The 23,277-nt window shown below is 40.9% G+C and overlaps 2 gene segments (V, D, J or C); both read left to right on the plus strand.

Annotated features, from left to right (window-relative positions):
* On the plus strand, positions 1-6,476 carry LOC140456876 (Ig heavy chain V region-like). The segment is given in 2 exon segments: positions 1-49; positions 6,151-6,476. Coding segments are annotated over 2 exon segments (375 nt in total).
* LOC140456952 (Ig heavy chain C region, membrane-bound form-like) overlaps positions 5,913-23,277 on the plus strand; it is a 22,357-nt gene continuing 4,992 nt past the window's right edge. Inside the window, 6 exon segments of the C gene segment in view lie at positions 5,913-6,022; positions 6,151-6,516; positions 6,813-6,905; positions 17,274-17,579; positions 20,670-20,975; positions 22,910-23,218. Of these exon segments, the coding sequence occupies positions 6,887-6,905; positions 17,274-17,579; positions 20,670-20,975; positions 22,910-23,218 (940 nt within the window).

Here is a 23,277-nt window from a genome sequence, read left to right on the forward strand (position 1 = left end):
ATGTCGGCCTCGAGGATCTCCGTTTCTTCCTGTCACGCCAACCCAAGCAGTACATGCTCAACCTCAACTACATTTCCTTTCAATCCTCCCACTTCCTCCAAACCAAAGGGGTAGCCATGGACCCCTATATGGACCCCAGCTATGCCTGCCTCTTCGTCAGATATGCGGAACAGTCAATCTTCCACGGCTACACTCGTACCATTGCCCACCTTTACCACCGCTACATTGATGACTGTGTCAATGCCACCTCATGCTACCACGAGGAGGTTGAACAGTTCATCAACTTCAATAAGACCTTCCACCCTGACCTAAACTTCAGAGGGACCATCTCGACACCTCCCTCCCTTTCCTCGACCTCTCCACCTCTATCTCCAGTGACCAACTAAACATTTACTACAAGCCTTCTGACTCCCACAGCTACCTGGCCTCCACTCCTCCCACCTGACCTCCCTTAAAATGCCATCCCTTTCTTGTCAATTCCTCTGCCTCCACCGCACCTGCTCCCAGGAGGACCAGTTCCACCATAAAACATCCCAGATAACCTCCTTTTTCAAAAATTGCAATTTCCCCTCCCACGTGGTCGACGATGCCCTTCAACCCCGTTCCTCCAATCTCAACAGGGAGCCCTCCTGGTCCTCAACTTCCAATGCACCGACCTTGCATACATCATATCATCCTCCGCTGCTTCCACCGCCTGTAAACAGACCCCATCACTCGGGTATATTTCGCTCCCTACCCCTATCTGCATTCCGGTGGCACCATTCCCTCCACGACTCCCTCGTCAGGTCCATGCCCCTCCACCAGCCCACTCCCCACCCCTAACACCTTCCCTTGCCACAACAGGAAGTGCAAAATCTGCGCCCACACCTCCCCCTCACCTCCGACAAGGCCCCAAATGATCCAGAGAAATTTGTCTATACTTCCACAAATGTCATCCACTGTGTCTGTTCCACCTGACATGGTCTCCTCTACATCAGGGAGACAGGACACTAACATGCTGATCATTTCAGAGAACATCTCTGGGACTCCGTGCCAACCAACCCCACGGCCCCGTGGCTGAACACTTTAATTCCCTCTCCCACTCCACCAAGAACAGATCAGTCATATTCTGTTCATTTCCAATGAATAAATACAAAATAACCGAGCCTGAATTAGGGATGATATTAACAGGATTCATTTCGAACTAAGCATGAACAGATTATTTTGACATAACAGGTGGAGAGATTCACTTCCTGAAAAAGCAGCTCAAGTGATATAAGCTGGCACCAAACTGAGTTTGGTCAATACTGAGGCAAGAATACAGCATACAGTTTTGAGTGAAGTAAATAAAGAAACTTTCATAACACGGGAACAAGATAGAGTTTATTAAATATGAACGAAGACGCAAGAATTTTAGGATATAATAGAAAAGTGATTTATAGTATATTGAAATGCAAACAGAGATGTGAATTTGTGTCTCTACATTCTTTCTAGCTCTATTAATCATTTCAGAAATGCCTTTGTTAAATTTCATGAATCATTCGTTGGTCCATTCACGAACCTTGTTAGGTCCTTGTTAAATTCTGAACCATCACCTTCCAGGTTCACAGTGTTTGCGAATTTCATGTTACAGCAAATTGTGAAGTTGTCCACTGTATGCCAATGTCTTCGTTAAAAATATAAGCAATCACAGCTCCAAACATTTACAAAATATCACTATGGATCTTCCTTGAATCCAAAAAAAAAATTATCCCTTTGATCAATGATTTCTAAAATTTACTCACATATCTGTTATGAAGGACGTTTTCAAATAACTTGAAGTGCAAATGGTTCCCATCAGTCGGAATACAGTAACATTTCATGTGTTACCCCACACAAAAAGAAATCAAGCAATATTCACGAGTTGCTCTAAGCAAGTCTATGATGGACTGTTTTATCAAACAAAATCATTTCCAATGTTGTGAGGGCTCGTCTATCTTCTGTGCAATGGTCTGAATTTTGTGTCTGACTGCAGATGTTACTGGCGGCTCTGGGTAAAAGTACAGTTTGTGCCTTTTACATTGTTAATGTATATTGCTGACTTTAGTTGAATTAAGTGATGTTGTCCCAGGCATCGTCTGGCACCATTAATTAGACCATTAATTTCCACATCATGAGCCAGACTATCAGATGGAGTGTATTGATCTCATTGAAACGAATGTTTGGAATATTTCTGGTATGAAGAACCTCTGAACGAGACAAAGTTGGAAAGATGAATTTCGAGTAGTAGAAAGTTTTCACGACAGAGAGAGATCACTTCGCCCATCGCACCTGTATCACGTGAAGACAGAGCCTTCCAGCCAACAGCCAATTTATCGCATGTTGTCCATAACCCTGCAGGTGATAGCACTGTAAACATTCGGGAACATTGTGAAGGGTTTAATCCATTATCAACATAGATATGATGTCCAATGCTGTAAATCATGGTTTATGGGGAAAAAGTAGGGGCAGAACTGTATCAATATTCAAACAGTTGGTACAGCCCTGAGGAGCTAATAGGCCCATTTCTAAACGTTGTTTCTCAGGACATTTTGACAATTCTTGACTTAATATCATTGTAAACTGACATGAAAAAAATGCAGACATGATCCCCAGAAATGCTAACAGCAACATACCTTTACTCAGCCAAGATCAGCAACATGAATTAAGAAATTTTTTTAAAAAAACCTTTCTTTTAACTGATTATCGACAACACGGTTTTCACAAAGTGCAAAGTACAGAGGGGAATGGTGGAGGGTTGGGTGTGGGCGATGTTCATTGTTCCCTGATGTCTGGTTGCATTTGTGAGCAACAGATGAACCTGCAAACCAGATTCAGGGTGGTATGGCAGGTATTTCAGCCGATATTGTGTACACGGCATTCTCCCATAAATCAGCAATGACACAAACATTTATTTTTGATGGTGTTTGAAGCCAAAGAAAATTGAAAAATATGGTGGGACAAGGTCCTTTCATTTCTTTGAACTGGTATCAAGGGACACTGTCTGTGGACCTGGGGTGGCAGGAGGATCTTAAACAGCAGAATGTGAGGGAACAGAACAACCGTTGGAAATCCAGATAGACTGGAACCTTTATCACTGGAGGGTGAGAGTTCGGGGGGTGACCTCATATAGGTTTATCAAGCCATGAGTGGAAAGGTGAATGGCTCTAATTGACATGATTCATACTGGTAATGTACAAAGCTATCGTTTAAAAAATATCACATATCAATAAACTCCACCTGATAATCTGGCTAGTGATGTGGAAATTAATGGTCTAATTAATGGTGCCAGACGATGCCTGGGACAACACCTCTTTATTCAACTAAAGTCAGCAATATACATCAACAATGTGAAAGGCACAAACTGTACTTTTACCCACATCAGCCAGTTTCATCTGCAGTCAGACACAACTTAAAATTCAGACCATTGCACAGAAGATAGACGAGCGCTCACAACATTGGAAATGATTTTGTTCGATAAAAGAATCCATCGTAGACTTCCTCAGAGCAAATCATGTTAACAAACTAGTTTTTTTTTGTGTGTGGGGTAGTGCACGAAATGTTACTTTAATCCGATTGATGTGAACCATTTGCATTTAAGAAGTTATTTGAAAACGTCTATCACAGTAGATACACGAATAAATTTTACAAATCACTGATCAAAGGGGACAATCTTTTTTGGATTCGAGGAAGATCCATAGTGATATTTTGTAAATGTTTGGAGCTGGGATTGTTTTCAATTTTTGACGAAGACATTGGCGAATTTTCCCTATGGTGGGGGATTTCAACAATAGGGAACATGTTTTTACAATGAGAGGAGAAAAATAAAAAAGAACATATCAGAGACAACTTTTTAGACAGAGAATGGTTTTTGTGTGGGATGATCTTACAACCTTAAGAAGACATTTGGATAAGTAAATGAATATCAAATGTTTGGAAGGATATGGGCCAAGTACACACAGGTGGGATTAGTTTGGTTTGGGATTATGACTGGCATGGACTGGTTGGACCGAAGGGTCTATAACCATGCTGTATCACTACATGACTCTCTGACTATTTATCAATTTTTCTCAATATTAAACAGTGCTGTAGTGATCCTCGAATGAACTGTTGATGTTAAGGTTGTGTCTGAGACTCTGCGAATATTTCCTTCAATGAGAGGAGTGACTAGTTCTCCAAGTTACATAACTGAAAAATAAACTTTCCTCCAGCATTGCTGCTGAGTCGATTTGTTTCTGAGGAGGCGGTGGTTATGGTTTGCAGTTTGCTTTCAACCAACTGGTCAACAGTGAGACAAAATATCTTTGATCCACTGCAGAAACTCCACCTGCTTCCAGTAAATGAAACTGGGGACTCAAGGACCTTTTCTGCAGTCAGTTTAATTGCTGCCAACTATTGTATCTGGCCTATTAAAGGGAAAATGAATCAACTAAAGTAAAATCCTACCAAACAAACGATATTTTCCCATTTACTCACAATGGATACATTTCACTTGGCATTTCTTCTTTAAAAAGGAAACTCACTAAATACAGCATTCACTGTGTGACTGTCAGAAAACAGGACATTGAATGCAATGACGTTCTGGTTAGTTCAGCCTGTTTATTGAGTATCTTTAAAGCTCCTGAATATGAAGTTAATGGATCCAAAATCCCGCATTGCAGTAACATTTGTTATCATCTCAAAGTAAATTAACAAAATTGAATTGGTTCAAACTCACATCACTTGTTACACCATTCTCTGATTCATGCATCTCATTAAAACTGAGTGTAACAGCGAATTTTTACTGATTTTTATGAGTTATCTGCCCCTGTCAGAGCTATCAGTGAGCAGAGACATGTACTGTTTATAACCTACATCCGTGGTAATGATTATTGTAATACTCTCTAATTTAACCAAACATTCCTGATGTACCCAGACTATTAGATATGGATTATGGACTGTGCTGTTCTAGTTCATTAGATGCTCTTTCAAAAGTTTACCTAGGTGTTATGTATCACTGCCAACTCACTTTTTGTTTCTCAGGCACACAGCTTTCCTTTACTATGCATTTTAGGGTCGGAGCAATTTGAAAAAAAAAGATGCAGGGAGAGACATTCTGCAATGTAAGGAGGTGCTTCTAATCTCCGAGTCCAAACTGTTAATGGACACACACTCACATTCTGAATATAATCACTTTAGACATGCTCCATATTTGGTTGCCTAAACTGAATTTAGAAACGCAGATTAGAAATGGTATGTTATTTTGTAAAGTGAGAGAGACTTTGAGTGACAGCAAAAATAAAGTCACTAATTTTGTTGGTTAATAATATTATTGAAGTTCTTTTTAGCTTTATCTGCTTGTGGTGGAATGTAGAATTAAAGGGAGTTAACTTCTCATTGAATATTCTAAATATAATCACTTTGGACAAGCTCTGTGTTCAGTTGTCTAAATTGAATTTTGAAATGTTTATTATGAATTACATGTTATTTTGTAGTGGGACAGAGACTGGCAGTGTCCTGGGAAAACAAGCTCAATTGTTTTACTAGCTGGTAATATGTTTGAACTTTGATTTTAGTTTTATCTGCTTGCGAATGAATGTAGAAATAAAGGGAGCTAACATCCGAATGAATTTGTTTTTTTTTAAACAAAATACTTGCAACTATCATGTGAAACAGACCTGAAGCTACTCAATTTTACTTCCACCATTTAAATAAAAACACTCCCAAAGAAGCTATTCAGCAAAATAAATATCCCAAAATGTGTATAAGTCCATGTTTCAGCGTAACCTCGTAAATACATGATCCCATGTGTTCAGGCTGTACAAGCTGAGACCAGGATCCAGTCTGAGCCTCCAGCAGGAAACCAACAGGCGGAAGCTGTAAGCCTGCCCTTTCCGATGGCCATATAAATCCTGGGCACTCGACCGTAATTCAACACTCCTGGGTCGGCTCTGTTTAGAAAGATCTTGACAGAACCGCTTCCCACAAGTTATCAGAATGATTGTGTCGACAATTTTTCTCAGTTTATTCCTTACTTTCTTATCATGTGAGTGTTTTTTGTTCAAGTCTGTCTTTGTGACTGTCTCAATGTTAGTCTACCGCAGGAATGTAAAAGACTCAGCCACCATTTCATCAGCATTAATGTTCATGGTTTATTTGTTTTCTTTTTTAAAGGTGTCCAGTCGGAGGTTGTTTTGACTCAGCCAGAGGCAGAGACTGGCCGTCCCGGAGGCAGCCTGAAACTGACCTGTAAAACCAGCGGCTTCGATCTTAGCAGCAGCTACATGTACTGGGTCCGACAGGTTCCCGGACAGGGTCTGGAGTGGCTGCTGTCCTACTATAGTTCATCCGACAGTAACTATGCACCAGCGATTAAGAATCGATTTACTGCGTCCAAAGACAATTCAAACAACATTTTCGCGTTGGATATGGGGAACCTGAAGATCGAAGACACCGCCATCTATTACTGTGCTGGAATAGCTGGAGCACTGCAATTCTGATCAATACAAAAACCTATTCAGCCTCCACTGTTTGAAACTAGTCAGTGATTACTTCTACAAACTGCCTTAACTTGCAGTGCAGTATTAGTTCTGTGCGGTTTAATGCCAGTATCATTATTTAATTTGTAAAAGTGTTGGGTAATTATCAATACACCGTTGTGAATTTTGAGAATCAGCTCATGTGTTATTCTGTGAAGGATAAAACAGGATTAAAGTTTATCAAGAATGATCAGAATTCACTTGCGCAATTATGCGATGAAGATTTATCGTGACTTTATTTTGCCTGTGGTTCTGAAAATTTAAAATGATGGTAGATTTTTTATTTGTTTTATGTAGAGCTAGTTATTGTGTGACCCAGTCCAGAGAATGTAACACTGTGATATGGTCTTGAATACTGGGGCCAAGGGACCATGTTGATAGTGACTTCAGGTAAGAACTTTGAACTTTCTTAGTGACTTTTTAAAAACTTTCTATTCATGTGACTAATTTCTGAATTAAATGAAACTCAGATTCTGTGCTGAGTTTGGTTTAGTTCGGATTGATTTTGGTTCAGACTGATTATAGACTTCAGTTAAGGCTCAGCAAATAGTTAAAATGGTGATGATAGAGTCAGTTGCTCAGTGTGTCTCTTTTTTTGATCAGATGGGCATTCTGTCTCTTAATCTGTCAGCTATAAATAATGTTTAATGTTAGTGACACCCTGACTGTGAGTTTTATTATCAACAACAAATGCTAAGAATTCAAAGATGTTCAAGATATTACCAAACATGATTAAAATATGCTAAAATATCATTATTCATTTCTTGAATATATGTTCTTACCATGATTATATTATCTCATTTATTTTGTTATTTTTGTTGATGACAAGCAGGTTAGAAACTCATACAATTTTCTTGCGGTGATACATTGCATTAGATTGAGTTTGTTTTACTTGATTCTGTTGAATTGAGTTGATTGGAGTTTGGCTTTGCTTTCGTTGATTCAGTTTGAACTGTGTTAATTGGATTCTGAATTTTGATTTTACTCGGTTTTGTTGAATTGTGTTGATTGGCTTTTGAAATTGTTTTATTTGATTCTGTTGAATTGAATTGGTTGGAATCTGATTATCTTTCATTTAAATCTGTTGTTTTGAGTTGATTGGATTCTGATTTTATTTTCCTTGATTCTGTTGAATTGAGTTGATTGAATTCTTATTCAGTTTGTGAAATTGATCAGCGTTTTCATGCTTTCTGTAATTGGTGTTTTCTTTCTGGTGAGGAGATTGACTCTCTGGATTACTGTTCATTACCAATATTTGTGAAGTTCTTTTGTTTTTCATTAATCATTTCTGCATTTGTTAAACTTATATGACACATTTTTCTCTGCTTGATTGAAAACATTACATCCATTTTTAACTGAAAACCAACTTAAGGAAGAAAGAAGTGTGAGAAATGAAAAAAACGAGTTTTTAATGTATTGACGTTTTTTTAAAAAAAAACTCAGTTCTAATTGTAAACTAACTGAATTTTGTTTTGAGTAGCCTCATTCAAAATAAAATTTGGGACTAAAATCTGAAACTGCGGAATTGATCAGATTATGTAATTGAAACTAACTTAAAATTATAATGTGGTAATATTTGTCCATTCAAGTAATTTTGTTTTGACCATGAAGTGATTAATCAATATATGCCTTCAACCGCTCTACTGTGTGCTGCACAGGATTGTCATGATCAAGAAGAGTGTGCAGGTTGGAAATAAATTGAACTGTTGCCAGAAACATTACAGCTTTAAGTTTAAGTCCCCTCACAAACAAGGTTGTTGTTATGACTTGTTATTTCCATCCAATATAATCATTAGTTTGCTGGATTCTGAGCAGCTTTGTTAGATTTCAATTTGTTTTTTTTGTGAGGTTACATCATGTTCTTGGTTCTGTTGAAAATGTTTCCAGAGCCAGTTCTGCTGCAAACACACCATGTTGTGATCTGGTGATCGTTCATCTGTTGAGGAAGGACTGTGCTTGGGTAACATTAAATGTGTTATATTTGGGAAACCGTTTCTGGTTTCGACATTGTTTTGCAATGTTAACATGGTTGGTGACAGTGAACCGCTCCAGGTTCCTCATTCAATGCAATCAGCATGCGAGTTGAAATTTCATAAAGCCTATTATTAAGTGAAAGGCAAATCGCAAAGGTTTTAGAAATGAAGGGAAAACAGATACCTTCGGGTGCCATTTTTACTTAAAAGTAATAATTAAGGATTAATCTAATCCATGCATTCCAATCCAAATTCAGAACTCCACTATCTAGTTCAATCACAAGGTCTGTCTTTAAACAGTTTACATGTCATAGAGAAATATAAATAGCATTTCAAAAGTCTAATGTTCTAATAGTTCTTACTCTTGAGCAAAAATGCCATGACTGTGTTATAATTGATCAAGAAACACCTTTCAATTCCGCTGTACACTACATACATATTTTTCTGACTGGAAAAGATCATTGACAAAGACCATTTGGAAATTCTGCACAATTCTATGAAGAACAGATCAGTTTCACTGCTTTGATCTGTTTCATACGTAACTTGAGTTAATTCATTGTTATGTCCCTGATTAAACTGGATTTGCAGGATAAAAATAAAACATTAACTGAATTATTTAATCTGTACAGTGCTTTATGTGTTCCCAATCTGTGCATTTTAATTAAATAGTTACATTTTACCAAAAAAATCAACTGAAGAGTCATTCTTTCGGAAACATCTGCTCTCGTGAATTATGTGACCAAGGAAAAAATTTTCAATTAATTAAAATAATTCACTCATGAAATCGCAGGGCAGCATGGTGTCTCAGTGGTTGGCACTGCTGCCTCACAGCGCCAGGATCCCAAATTTGATCCCACCCTCTGGTGACTGCCTGTGTAGAGTTTGCACATTCTCCCTGTGTCTGTGTGGGTTTCCTTCGGGCGCTCTGGTTGCCTACCACAGACCAAAAGATGCGCAGGTCAGGTGATTTGTGCAATTTAGCACAGCCATAGTGTTCAGGGATGTCGAGGTTAGAGTGCATTAGTCAGGGATAAATATAAATTATGGGGAATGGGTCTGGTTGGGCGACATACTGTTCAGAGGGTCAGTGTGGAATTGTTGGGCCAAATGGCCTCTTTCCATAAAGTAGGAACTCTATTCTTAAAACCATGGGAGTACTTGCTACAAACGCAGAGAATTCATTTTACATCGATGTGTTCAGACATATGCAGAGTTCACAAATTTGCAGAAGACATGAACTAGAGGATAAAGGAGCACATTGTTTATTCAGACACTGAAAATAGAGTAATATTTATTTTAATTAATATACTTGACCGATTTATTGCAATGTAGCGATCTGAAGGAATCTGCTCACATTTGTTAAGTGTGACAATCGTTTAGATTAGATTTCCTGCAGTATGTATCGGGCCATTTGGCCCAACAAGTCCACACCGACGGTCTGCAGAGTAACCCACCCAGACCCATTCCCCTACCCTATATTTACCCCTGACTAATGCACCTAACACTATGGACAATATAGCATGACCAGTTCACTTGACATGCACATCTTTGGATTGTGGGATGAAACCCACACAGACACAGGGGAGATTGTGTAAACTCCACATAGGCAGTCACCCAAGGCTGGAACCGAGCCTGGGTACCTGGATCAGTGAGGCAGCAGTGCCCACATTGACTTAGACATCTGTTAAAGCGGGCAACTCCAGACAGAAGCATGTTTTCAATTCATACCTTTTTAAACATTTTCGTTCATTAAAAGCAGTAAACAAGAAAATGACCTTGCCCTGATTCCTTCAACAGAAATGCTTTCCACACTGGAATGCAGTATTGACTTTAGCAGTGCATGCAAAATCTCCCCAGTTCAAGGAACGTTTTAAGAATATGTAAAAATAATTTGGAGAATAATCCATTGCCTCCGGATCTGTGCTTTAATTGGCGATATTTCCCACCTCAATCATTTTATTAAATACAATGACTTATTAAGTTTATTAACTCAGTGGTTATTTATGTTCATTGCGAACACATTCTCGTTCACATTAATCCACTGGTTAGTTCCTCTGATGAATGTTCAAGTACAGTGAATATATTTGACGTGAGGAGTTGAGCAATGTATCCTCTAGGATTAAGTCTGTTGTACAGTTTGTTTCAGTGCTATCTCTGACTAACTTGTCAACGGTCCTGACCATTTGTAAATTGTCCAATTCGGATCCCTGAATCTCAGACAGTTCAATTTCATCTCGCGCTTCAAAACCATTTTTATCAGCCAGAAATACAATATTCGATTAGGTGCCTCAGAATTGAGAGCCCTGACCATGTTGTTCCAATCAGAACGAACGTTTCAGGAACACCGTGGGCGGCACGGTGGCACAGTGGTTAGCACTGCTGCCTCACAGCGCCAGAGACCCGGGTTCAATTCCTGCCTCAGGCGACTGACTGTGTGGAGTTTGCACATTCTCCCCGTGTCTGCGTGGGTTTCTTCCGGGTGCTCCGGTTTCCTCCCACACTCCAAAGATGTACAGGTCAGGTGAATTGGCCATGCTAAATTGCCCGTAGTGTTAGGTAAGGGGTAGATATAGATGTAGGGGTATGGGTGGGTTACGCTTCGGCGGGGCGGTGTGGACTTGTTGGGCCAAAGGGCCTGTTTCCACACTGTAAGTAATCTAATCTAATCTAAAAGGGAGACAGCAAGAGTTTTGAAATTGGTTGTTGGCAACAAGAGATATTTGATTGAGCGAGGCAGATGGAAATATGCTGTATACTTTCTTTGTGCCTCAGTTATGCAGGACATGTTTCGTGGCACAATGTTGAATCAGAATGTTTTTGCATGTTATTATTTGAAAACCTATTATCAACTTTTAATGTCACTGGCAACGGTCATATTACACTTCAAAACATTTTAATCTTTTTCAGACTAAGTAGACCGTCTGGTGCAGCAACATTCACAGGGGAAAGAGGAAGGGAGTTCGAGGTTGGAATCCAGTGACAGTGATTTGATGGCAATGCAATTCCTAGTTTTATTCCTCTGTAGTTCCTATAGAGTTTGAACAATTCGGAGCTGCTATCAAAGTATTCTTGGATAAATGTTGAAATGTTACTTTCATTGTACAAACATTCTGGAACAATTCCTGGTTGTTGGAAGGTGTTAATAACTAACATGGTTTATGTACTGTCAAAACAGGTGGGCTGTGTTCTCTGTGATAGTGTCGAGCTCATTGTGTTCAGGTCTGTTGTGATGTTGTAGTAGTGTTCCTGATTCTGTGCCAGGTGGCCTGTGTTCACTTCCAACCTGTTAGAGAGGTATGTAACACCATCTCTTATCAGTTTACTTCAGTGCAAGAAAGCAGATTGAGATGTTTGGGTGTTTGTTGGAATTCCACTCACAGAGGCCAGTGAAATCTATTCAATCGCTGTCCTGACTTGTGTGTCTTAGATATTAAACAGAATTTTGGCAGTTAGCAGCTTTTTCCAGATCAATATTTGTCCACAAGCGTTTGGACTTCGCTAGATGGTGTTAATGGAGTAAGTGCTCACCTTTATATTAAACCAGTGCTGTAGCTGAATTTGATTGTTCAGTACGGTGGGAGTTCCGCTGAACCCAACACTTGCAGCAGATGGAAATAGCTTTTCAGTTGGTCTTCAATTGCTATCTCCGACCATCCAGTACCTTTGCTAAGAATCCTTCTTCCAACAGGAGTCAAGCCAACGTAATCACTGTTTATCTCAACAGGTGTGAGCTCTTGTGCCAAAAACATGAAAACAATTTGGTGAAGAGGGGGTCTCTGGATGTTAAAGGTTAACCTTGCCTTCTCTCCACAGGAGCTGCTAGACCTGCTGAGTTTCTTCAGAAATTTCTGTCTTTTATTTTGGTTTTCTAGCATTTAAAGTTTGTTGTTTCATTGAAAAAAGTTCTGTTTGATTAAACACGTTCTTCAGAGAAAAGATGCATTTGAACAAATTGCGAATGTTCAGAGATATTAAATATCAGAGAATCATTGAATTTGAGCGCCCTGATCTCGAGCTGGAGTTTCACAAGAAACTATTATGAAGTAACAACCCACTCCAGAGTGCAGTGGCTGCTGTAATTGGGTGGAAGTTATTTTGATCACTCAAATAGAGAATGTCAATGATCTCATTCCAAATAATCAACAGAATTTCTTTAAAGCATGTGTGAAACAATTAATGTGTTCAAATATTTTAATAAAAAGTGTTCACCGCCAGTGCTAGCTTAATGAATGACACAATGATAGGAAGGTAGGAGCAAGAGGAGGGCACTCAGCCCCTCGAGCTGTTCCACCACTTACTTAGATCATGGAGAATCTGTGAGCTAAATCCGCAGGTCTCCCTTTGGGTAAAACTCTTTAACACCTTTGATAAACAAGCAAAAACTATCCCAGATTTACTGATTCAGTAAACAAAGGGAGACACCATTTCTGAAAGACATTCCTGTGAGTACTGTGAAACAATGAGGCTGGAATTAATTGCTCATGAAAGTAAACTTTAAATCTCTGACTATTTCCAATTGAAACATCCAAATCATCATATTTCATTAATTTAACACTATACTTCCCTGGAATAAAGAAATATAATGTGTGATTGCCTTGCTAAAAATGAGGGATGCTTGATTCCTATTATATGATTAAGAAATAGCTCTGTTCCTTCAGTGAAAACACAGTCAAATCACACAAAAGGAAACCATGTCATCTTGTGTAGACACACAAGTGCCTCAAATAATTTACAATTCTTCCAGTGGTTGTTTGAATCTCTAGACCGGTGTGGAAGTGTCAGACTTTTTATATTGCCTTGAGAAACCAGTTGTCATCAGTCTATTTGAATTGCTGAAGTTGGTGTGGTATTAGCACATTCACAGCACTGGTAGGAAGTGAGTCCCATGCCTTTGATTGAGGAAGAGGAAACGGGCAGGGAAATAGTTGAGAGTCAAGTTGAAGTCTGATTTGGAGGAAAGCTTTCAGGAGAAGCATTTACATACATGTGGGCCCTTATCCTCAAGGGTCACAATTTTGGAACATGCTGCCGAAGGGACATGACAGCATGCAAAATGGAAGGTGAAGAAGGCACCTTGGCCCCTATAGAAGGCTATTCCATTCATGGGATCATCATTAATCTTGCTGCTCACCAATCTTCCCTACACTCGATAACATTGAACCTGATTGTTTACTATTCAGCAAAAGATTGGTTAACCTTTGGAATTCTCCACCACAGAAATTGATTGAGGACAAAACATTAAATGATTTCAATACGGAGATAGATTCCTTCAATCCTTAAAAAAATGCTACAGATATGTGGGAGAAAGGGAAACAGGCTACAATATTGGTTGAAAGCCATGAAAACATTGAATGGGACAAGGTTTGTAAGTTTGCATGTAATGCCAACATTGGTGGTATGATTGGCAGTGAAAGTTATCTAAACGTACAATGAGATCTTGATCAGCTGGGCCAATGGGCTGAGGAGTGGCAGATGGAGTTTAATTTAAATGAATACGACGTGTTGCTTTTTGAGAAGATAAATCAGGTCACAACTTACAGAGTTAATGGTAGGGCATTGGATAGTGATGTTGAACACTGAGGAACCTGAGGGTTCAGACTCATAGATTCTTGAAAGCGTTGTCTCAAGTACCTAGTGTGTTGAAGGTGTTTTGCACATGTACCTTCATTGGTCAGAGCACTGAGTGCAGGAGTTAGGGCTTCATGTTGTAACTGTCCAAAACATTGGAATGAACTGCCAGAGGAAGTGGTAAATGCAGAGATAGGTCCAACATTTAGAAGACATTTGAACAGCTACAGGCACAGGATAGGTCTGGATGGATATGGGCCAAAGGCAGGCAAGTGGAATTAGTTTAATTTGGGAACTCTGGTCAGCATGGATGAGCTGGACCAAAGGAACTGTTTCTGTGCTGTACGACTTTATGACTCACTGACTTTATGTTGGAGTAGGCTCAAAGTTGGAAGGTGGTGAGCAAGTGAGGGGCTAGATTGGGCATGTGGGAGAGTTTGGGCTGGTAGGCTGTGAGGTGTTGGCTGGCTGCTGGGTAAGCTTGCATGCATTCTGTGGAATCAAGGTGAATGGTAATGGTCACAGGATAATTTGTTCAAATTGTGTTTGGTAGGTGAGGGGTAGTTTGAGCTGAAATGCAGGAGGTCTGTCTTTGCCAGACAGGATTATGGAGAGGTGGGCAGGATGCCAGGCTGGTTAGTGTAGCGGTGGGCAGAGTGCCAGGATGTTTCAGGGTGGAAGGTCACCGTAATGAAGTGACAGGTGGACGTGTTGTCAAAATGCAAAGCTCGGAGTCTGGCAAAATTGTAGGTTGTAAAGCACAGATGTGAAAGGAGCGAGGATGCAATGTGCACAGGTTGACTTTGGTAAGATGAGAGGTCAGTGATCAAGGGCTGAGGTCATGTCTTGGGTAGTGGGCTTTTGTCAGAGGTTGTGAAAATGACGGTGCCATGTCCAGTCAGGGCCAGATTCACCATGGGCCAGGTGCAGGGCGGCAGGAGTGTAAATGAGTGAAAGGAATTGAGATCATATGTCCATCTGGAATATAGAATATAGAACATTTCAGTGCAGTACAGGCCCTTCAGCCCTCAATGTTGTGCTGACCTGTGGAACCAATCTGAAGCCTATCTGTCCTACACTATTCTATTTTCATCCATATGTTTATCCAATGACCTTTTAAATGCCCTTAAAGTTGGCGAGTGTACTATTGTTGCAGGCAGTGCGCTCCATGCCCCTACTCCTCTCTGAGTAAAGAAACAACCTCTGACATCTATCATCTATGTCCTCTCCTGCTAGCCATCACTATTCAAGGAAAAAGACTTTCACTGTCCACCCTCTGTTTATCTTTTATGTCTAAATTAAGTCACCTCTCAACCTTCTTCTCTCAAACAAAAACAGCCTCAAGACCCTCATCCTTTCCTCATTAAACCTTCCCGCCATACCAAACAACATCCCGGTAAACCTCCTCTGAACTCTTCCAAAGCTTCCACATTCTCTCTACAATGTGGTGACCAGAACAGTACACAATACTCCCACGTGCGGTTACACCAGAGTTTTGTACAGCTGCAGCCTAACCTCGTGGTTCTGAAACTCAGTCCCTCTATCGATGAAAGCCAACAGAAAGTATGCCTTCTAAATAACTCTTATCAAACTGGCTGGCAACTTTTAGGGATCTATGGACATGGACACCGAGATCTCTCTTCTCAGCTATACTACCAATATGGATTGCCTTGGATGTGTTTTCTGTGATAGGGGTTGTGTGTTCCGGGCATGAATGGGTTGGGTTTGTCAATGTGAGTGGAAATTTAGGTCTAGACAGAGTAAGTGCAGTGGTTAGTCTGAAAGATGAGGTTTGGTGGTGAACTGCGTGTCAATTTGATAGTTATTAAAGTTAAAGATTACCAGTTCATTTCTCAAATCATATTTACGTAAATACTCAGCTGTAACACTCCAAAGTCTCTGAACCTTAATGGTCCTCCATTTTTCAGAGGCCTCCAGAATTCAGATAATTGTAAATTAGATGTTTCAACTTCCAGACAATTGGCAGGAGTTCAGCCGTGACAGCCCTCCTCCCAGTCCCAGTGCTCAGCTCCTGCCTGTGCTGCTGCTGCAGTGACCTTCCTCCCAGAGAGAACATTCTGCCTTGCATTGATAAGTGAGGAAGGCTCACTGGACCTGATTTCCAAGTATGGGGACAGCAAACACGAGGGGACACAACTTTAAAGTGAGGGGAGATAGGTATAAGACAGATGTCAGAGGTAGTTTCTTTACTCATTGAGTAGTAAGGGAATGGAATGCTTTGCCTGCAACGGTAGTAGATTCGCCAAGATTAAGTCATCATTGGACAGGCTTGGATGCTGCCTGAACTGCTGTGCTCTTCCAGCACCACGAATCCAGAATCGGATTTCCAGCATCTGTAGTTATTGTTTTTAACTAGGCATACAGACGTACATGGAATAGTGTAGGTGGGATGGGCTTCAGATTAGTATGACAGGGTGGTGCAACATCGAGGGCCGAAGGGCCTGTATTGCACTGTAATGTTCTATGTTCTATGATTCACTCTGATTTCTCTCCGGGGGTACTGCCAGCGGTTGGGTATTTCCAGCAGCACGGTACCTCGTGGGACAGCACGCTGGTTCCGTGGTTAGCGCTGCTGCCTCACCGTGCTAGGGACTCGGGTTCCATTCCAGCCTCGGGCGACTGCGTGGAGTTGGCACTTTCTCCCCATGTCTGTGTGCGTTTTCTCCCACAGTCCAAAGATGTGCAAGCTGGGGGAATTGCAAATGTTGTGTTCAGTGATTGGGAGGTTCGGTGCATTAGTCAGGGTTAACTGTAGAGTAATAGGGTAGGGGAATAGGTCTGGATGGGTTACTTTTCAGAGGGTGGGTGTGGAATTGTTGGGCCAAATGGCCTGTTTGCACACAGTGTAGAATTTCGATGATTCTGCATTTCCTTGGTTTGTATTTTGTGAAACTTCTTTGCTCTTCACAGCAATCCAGTGAAAGTGTCAGTTGGTGAGATCTTCAAAGTTACTGGGGTGGGATCAGGATGTTCTTCTTCCTAAATTATATGGCAATGGTCAAGGTCGAGGGCATGTTTCTAAAGAAGGAACCAATGATCATGATCAGCAACTGGTAGGAAACAAAAATAAACTCCAGTTATGCTGTAGACGCAGTGGGAGCATACTGGCAAATGTTTACAGCTGAGGATACATTTGAGTAACTGATAGGGTCAAATGAACAGAAACTAACATGCTCAATTGGTCATTCTATTGTAGAGACACCATCTCCCCCCACGCTTTATGGCCTGGTCTCCTCCTGTCAGGAGCACGACACCGGTTCTGCGACCTTTGGTTGTTTGGCGATGGACTATTACCCTGACGTCACCAAGGTAACCTGGAAGAAAGGTGGGGAGCTAATCACGACTGGATTTAAGCCTTACCCATCAGTGAGAAACAAGAAGGGAACCTACACCCTGAGCAGCCAGTTAACCCTGCCCGAGTCAGCGGCAGATTGCCCCAGCAAAATCTACTGTGAGGTTCAACACAGCGGGTCACACAAGAGCAAGGAAATGCCATGTTCAGGTATTTGTTGTGGGAACTGAGATAAACAGAGCATCTGGGATTAATATGAAGAAGGCATTATTTCTCACCGTTTTCACAGAATCACCTTATACAGCACAGGAACAAGGCCCTTTGATCCATCCAGTTCACCCCTATCAATAACAGCCACCTAACTATTCCAGTCTCATGTGCCAGCAGCTGATCCATTGCCTTGTGTGACTTGCCCTTGCAAGGATGCATCGCAATACTTCATACTTATTATGAGGGGCTCAGTCTCTACATGACTTAGAGGTGCTGAGCTCCAGGCTAACACCACCCTCTGTTTGATTTTGTTTTCCCCTGAGATCCACTTGGAAGCTCCTGGCCTTAACTTCTCTCTCCATCAAGGGGAAAGGTTTCATCCAGTTGACCCTGTCTATGCCTAAAATAATTCTAAACATCATGATAATCTTCTCCCTAATTGTCCTCTGCTCCAAGGAAAACCCCTGTCTATCTAAACTAGTTTCATAACTAAAACCCTCCAACCCAGGCAAGATCCTGGCAAATCTCATCAATACTGCCTTCAGTGTAATCACATTCCTTCGATAACATTCATACAACGCTTCAGTATGGCCTAACCAGTGTTCTATTAAGTTCCAGTATCATCTCCCTACTCTTCATTGTCAATGTCTCGGCTCATAAAAGCAAATATCCTCTCACCTTCTTAGCCTCTTTATCCAGACGACACAGTACTATAGGGGAGCGATGGGTACATGCACCAAAGATCCTCAGGCTTTTCCAGGGTTCCACCATTCAAAACGTCATACCTCACAGATTCTTCTGCCGAATTACATCACCTTACATTTATGCAGAATAATTTCCATTTGCAACTTCTCTTCACATACAACCAACCCTTTTATATCCTCCTGCAATCTAAAGCCATTATGCTCATGACTTACCAACATGACAGTTTTCATTTCATCTGTGAATTCACTGGTTAATCCTCCTAAATTTGAGTCTTAATCATTAGTATGTAAGAGAAATAACAAGGAAATCAAACCAATCCCTACAGAGCACCAGGAGACATAGATTTCCAGTCACGCAGACACCCGATGACTATTATCCCCTGCTCCCACCACTCAGCCAGTTCTCGATCCAATCTGTCAAATTAACTCCGATCCCATTGGCTCTGATTATTTCTATCATCTGGACATCGAGTTATCTCTCTGAAAACTACTATCAAATTCTTACACATGACTTCCTCTCAATAAAACCGTGCTGAAAATTGGTGATTTATCTTCCAAATGAAGACTAATTTCACTTCGCAATAGTTTTCCTACCACTGAGATGAGCTTGACAGATCTGTGTTTTCATTATTTATACCTTCCTTCGTCCTGCATGACAGTGCAGCGTTGGCTGATCTACACTCACTTGGCACAACTGCTGTGGCCAGACAGGAATTCTAAATTATTGTCAGCGACCCAACTGTTTCATCCTTTGCATCGCTCAACAGCTCGGTATACTTTTCATCTGCCCTGGAAATATAACCACTTTTCATTCAGCAAGACAACACAGAACATCACGTCATGTGTCCTAATTTCTGAAAACTACATCACAACACCCCTCCATGTTTTCTGTCCCCACATTGTCCCTCTTACTACTGAACACTGGCACAACACGTTTGTTTTGACCACAACCTAATCCTCCGGCTCCACTCCAATAATACACTTAATGAGCATTACTGTTTCCTGAATAATTCTTTTATTATGAATGAGCACGTAACTTGTAAAAATATTTTTCTTTATTTTGACTGCTATTATTTTCTCATGGTCCCTTTTGCTCTTCTAATTCCTCTGTCTTTCAAACTCCCCCTTGCACATTTTGTACTCCATACTAATTCCTATTGTTTTGAGATTTCAGTATAGACCGGAAGCCTCCCTTGTTTCTCTTTATCTTCCCCTCCATGCCCTTTGGTGTCCAGAGCCCCCTGCATTCTTGGTCCCACTCAGTGGCTTCCTGGGAAATGTCCTCCATGTGATTTTCTTATCTCTCTCTTAAATGTGTCACACTGCTCTGACTCAGATTCACCAGTAAGTGTCAGCTTCCAGTCCACTCTGGTCAAGTCATTACCTGATCTTACTAAAATTGTCCTTCCCTTTTTCAGAACTTTGGGCCAATTTCTATTCCTTTGCAGTACAATCTGAAATCCAACTGATTTACGATCACTGTCTGCAAAGTGCTCCACCATTGAGGTTTTACCCACTGGGTCGACTTCATTCCCTAAAGTTAAGTCCAGATTGACACCTCTCTTGCAAGGTCTGGATTAAAATTCTCAGTATTAAACACATACTATGTTAAAATATTCTCCTGGGGGCATTTTCAGAATTCTGCTCCCTCTAAATTTTTGACAAAATGAATATCCAAGCCTATGCTGACGAAGTTAAAAACCTCTTTTCTCATTCCCCTATTTAATTTACATTTCTCTGAAATTTGCCCATGTATGATCACTTGCTCTTTTGGACCTGTAGTAAGGTCTATCGTGCTGTCCCAGTAGTTATGTTTGCTGTATTTTGGTTTTGAAGAACTGTCCATTTGCCTTTGTTCGAGGAGGTATCCATGATTTCATTTCTCTTTACAGCCTAAAATACTCTTGTCAGAATTGCGACAGAAGCAACATTCTGCACTGCACACCCCCACCCCTCATCCTTTTCCCTCTTTCCCTGTCTCGCCTGAAGGCACTAAATCCTGGAATGTTGAATAGCCACTCCTGCCCCGCTCTCAATATGTCTCTGTGATAGCAACCGCATCATTTCCTCATTTATGCCGGTAATTCGTCTGCCTTGTCCATCACACTCTGTCATTAAAACGAATACCATCCAACATTGCTATCTCCCTTTTGATGTTACCGGCCTATAGTTTCTATGCCTCTTTGACTCCCTTGCTGTGTCCTATAATTTTAGCCTTTCACATTGTCCTGCTGATCTTTCTGTGTGGATCCCAGCTTCTCCAGCACTCTGCACAATTATGATTCTTGTATCCATTAACCACAAGAAACCTTGATATATGAGAACTGATTGTATTTGTTCTGAAATTCGTCAGATAATTTATGCGATGTGTTTCCTAATGATCTAGGTATTCTCCCACCAACTCTTCTCCTAACCGTGAGCTCCAGTGAAGAAATCGCAAGCAGCAAGTTTGCAACCGTCGTCTGTTCAATCATCGATTTCCATCCGAAGTCAATCTCCATGAGTTGGTTGAAAAATGGCCGACCCTTGGATTCTGGCTTCTTCACGTCTCCCGTTTGTGAGGCAAATGGGAACTTCTCGGTGACAAGTCGGCTGATGGTCCCTTATGGTGAATGGTTCAACAGCGCAGTCTATACCTCCCAGGTCACTCATGGAGAGAACATTCAAAGTAAAAACATCACCGCACTCCAGGGTAAGAGACACACACTGAGAGAGCTACAAATCATTCTAAACTCTTATGTGAATCAAACACGCTCATTTATCAGGCGTAGTAAACAGTACGGTACAGCTTCTCGTTTCCCAACATGCCACATATTGCATTTCAGTTTGAGTGTTACATTAGCATTGCTCATGACTCAACATTTTGGCAAGTCAGAAAAGCATGTTTCCTCTCTGTTGAAAATAGATATATAGACAGTGAGCTTTGTTAAATAGTTTATTGCCTGACCATGCTGGGAGAGGCGTTCAGAGGGCCGCTTCAAGGATAAGTTTGGGGGTGGAGGGGGGATATTGGAGAGATATCTGATTGAAACAAAGAAAATACTGAGAGACTGAGGTCGAGTGAACGTGGAATAGATGTTTTGACTGGTAGGCCAGACTAGGACCCAAGGGCACAGTCTCAGGGTCAAAGGGGCACCGTTTAGAACTGAGATGTGGGGAGAAATGTCTTCAGCCAGAGGGTGATGAGGCTGTGGAACTTGTTGCTGCAGAGGGCTGTGGAGGCCAGGCCATTATGTGTATTCAAGACAGAGATAGATCGGCTCTTGTTTAGAGAAGACAGTAGAATGGCTGTAGCCCGAAACATCGATTTTCCTGCTCGTCGGATGCTGCCTGACCTGCTGTGCTTTTCCAGCATCATTCTGATCGAAACTCTGGATTGGCCGTACAGTCTTATTCTGATCCTCTATTTTATGATGTTGTGGTCTCAAAAAGACGTGATTAAAATATGCAGTGACCCTTACTTGAAAATAAATCAAAATGCGTTCAGTGCATCATTCCCTGCTCAGGAATGACCTGTTGGTCTTGGACATTGTACGACATTGATTTTTATCTGGTACTGAGCTCTTTAACTTCATTTATGGGATCAGACCCCAGACCAAGTGGGTATCACATCAACTGGGATAAACGTGATCTCAATGAGCTTCTTTAAGATGGTCTCTGTAATTAGTGGATGAGGCAGGAGAATAAATTCTGGTAAGAACGGTCCAATAGGGATGAATGAACTAGGAACTCGAGACAGGCTGATTTAGCCTGTTTTGGGGTAGCGATGTTTACACAGTGAGTAGTGGATGTCTATAAAATTAGTGCACATTTCCATCGCGTTTGTAGATTGATTTAAGACGCTTTTGTTTTTTTTTCTCCCCTGCTCTATGAAGAAATTAAAAAACGCACCTTGGTAAATAAAGTGAAAGTACAGACCAGTTACGAACAAACTGAATGGAGGGAAAGACTTAAGGAGATGGGTGTCCTTCTCGATATCCAATGCTGTACTCAATGTCTTGTTTTCTGATCTACTCCAAACACAGCTCACGAGGAACAATGACATAAATTAGAGAATGACATCACACCAATAACGCAAAGTATTTTTGATCACGTTAAATATAATGAACAGAATTTCCATGGCTGTTCACCGCTCCTGTAACACTTTAGAACTCTGCAAAGAGAATAATTATTATTTATTATCATTTGTCTAAAATGTAGGATGTGATTTGGGAGTCAGCATGACCAGCAGCATTTGCACCTAAGGGTTATAACATGGAAATGAACTCATTATATTGAGATTACTCTTGTCACAAGTATCAATTGATGGTGTTAAGTGAGAGAATAGACTCTGAAAGAAAGGTAATTCCATGGGTTACATGATGGTATCTTCGATTATTTTATTTTTTTTCAGGTTTCACTTGTTACAGTCAGTGTTCTTTAGGAGTAATTACACAGGGTATGTTATAGGTAATCACAAATGCTTTCACAAATCAAAATACATCAACAACAGTAAGCATCGTTTCAGCAATAGTTGGAGTTGCCATTTTGAAGGTGGTGTCTTCACCCTGTGAAGAAGTAATCTGAAGATTGGCTGTTTGTATCAAAAAGGGGCATTTTTCATTGACTTTGATTTTTGTTTCATAGAAGATAACGAGTGCCACCCTAACACCGTTAAAATCCTCCCACCGCCAGTAGAACAAGTCTTACTGGAGGCGACGGTGACGTTAACCTGCGTTGTGTCCAATTTTCCTTCTGGAGTCAACGTGACCTGGAAACAAGAAAAGAAGCCTCTGAAAACAGAGATTGCTGACCAGCCTGGACAGAATCCCGACAGCGTGATCAGCAAATTAGACATTTCTACTGAAGCCTGGCTGAGTGGCGTTACTTTTGAATGTGTGGTGTACCATCAGAATCTACCGACTCCACGGAGAGACTCCATCCACAAGGAGAAAGGTGAGCGGTGAGATTAAAACACAAAGGATCCCAAGTGTAATTCAGATCCAGTTACATCA

This window comes from Chiloscyllium punctatum, chromosome 31, assembly GCF_047496795.1.
Source record: "Chiloscyllium punctatum isolate Juve2018m chromosome 31, sChiPun1.3, whole genome shotgun sequence".
NCBI classification, from domain to species: Eukaryota; Metazoa; Chordata; class Chondrichthyes; order Orectolobiformes; family Hemiscylliidae; genus Chiloscyllium; species Chiloscyllium punctatum.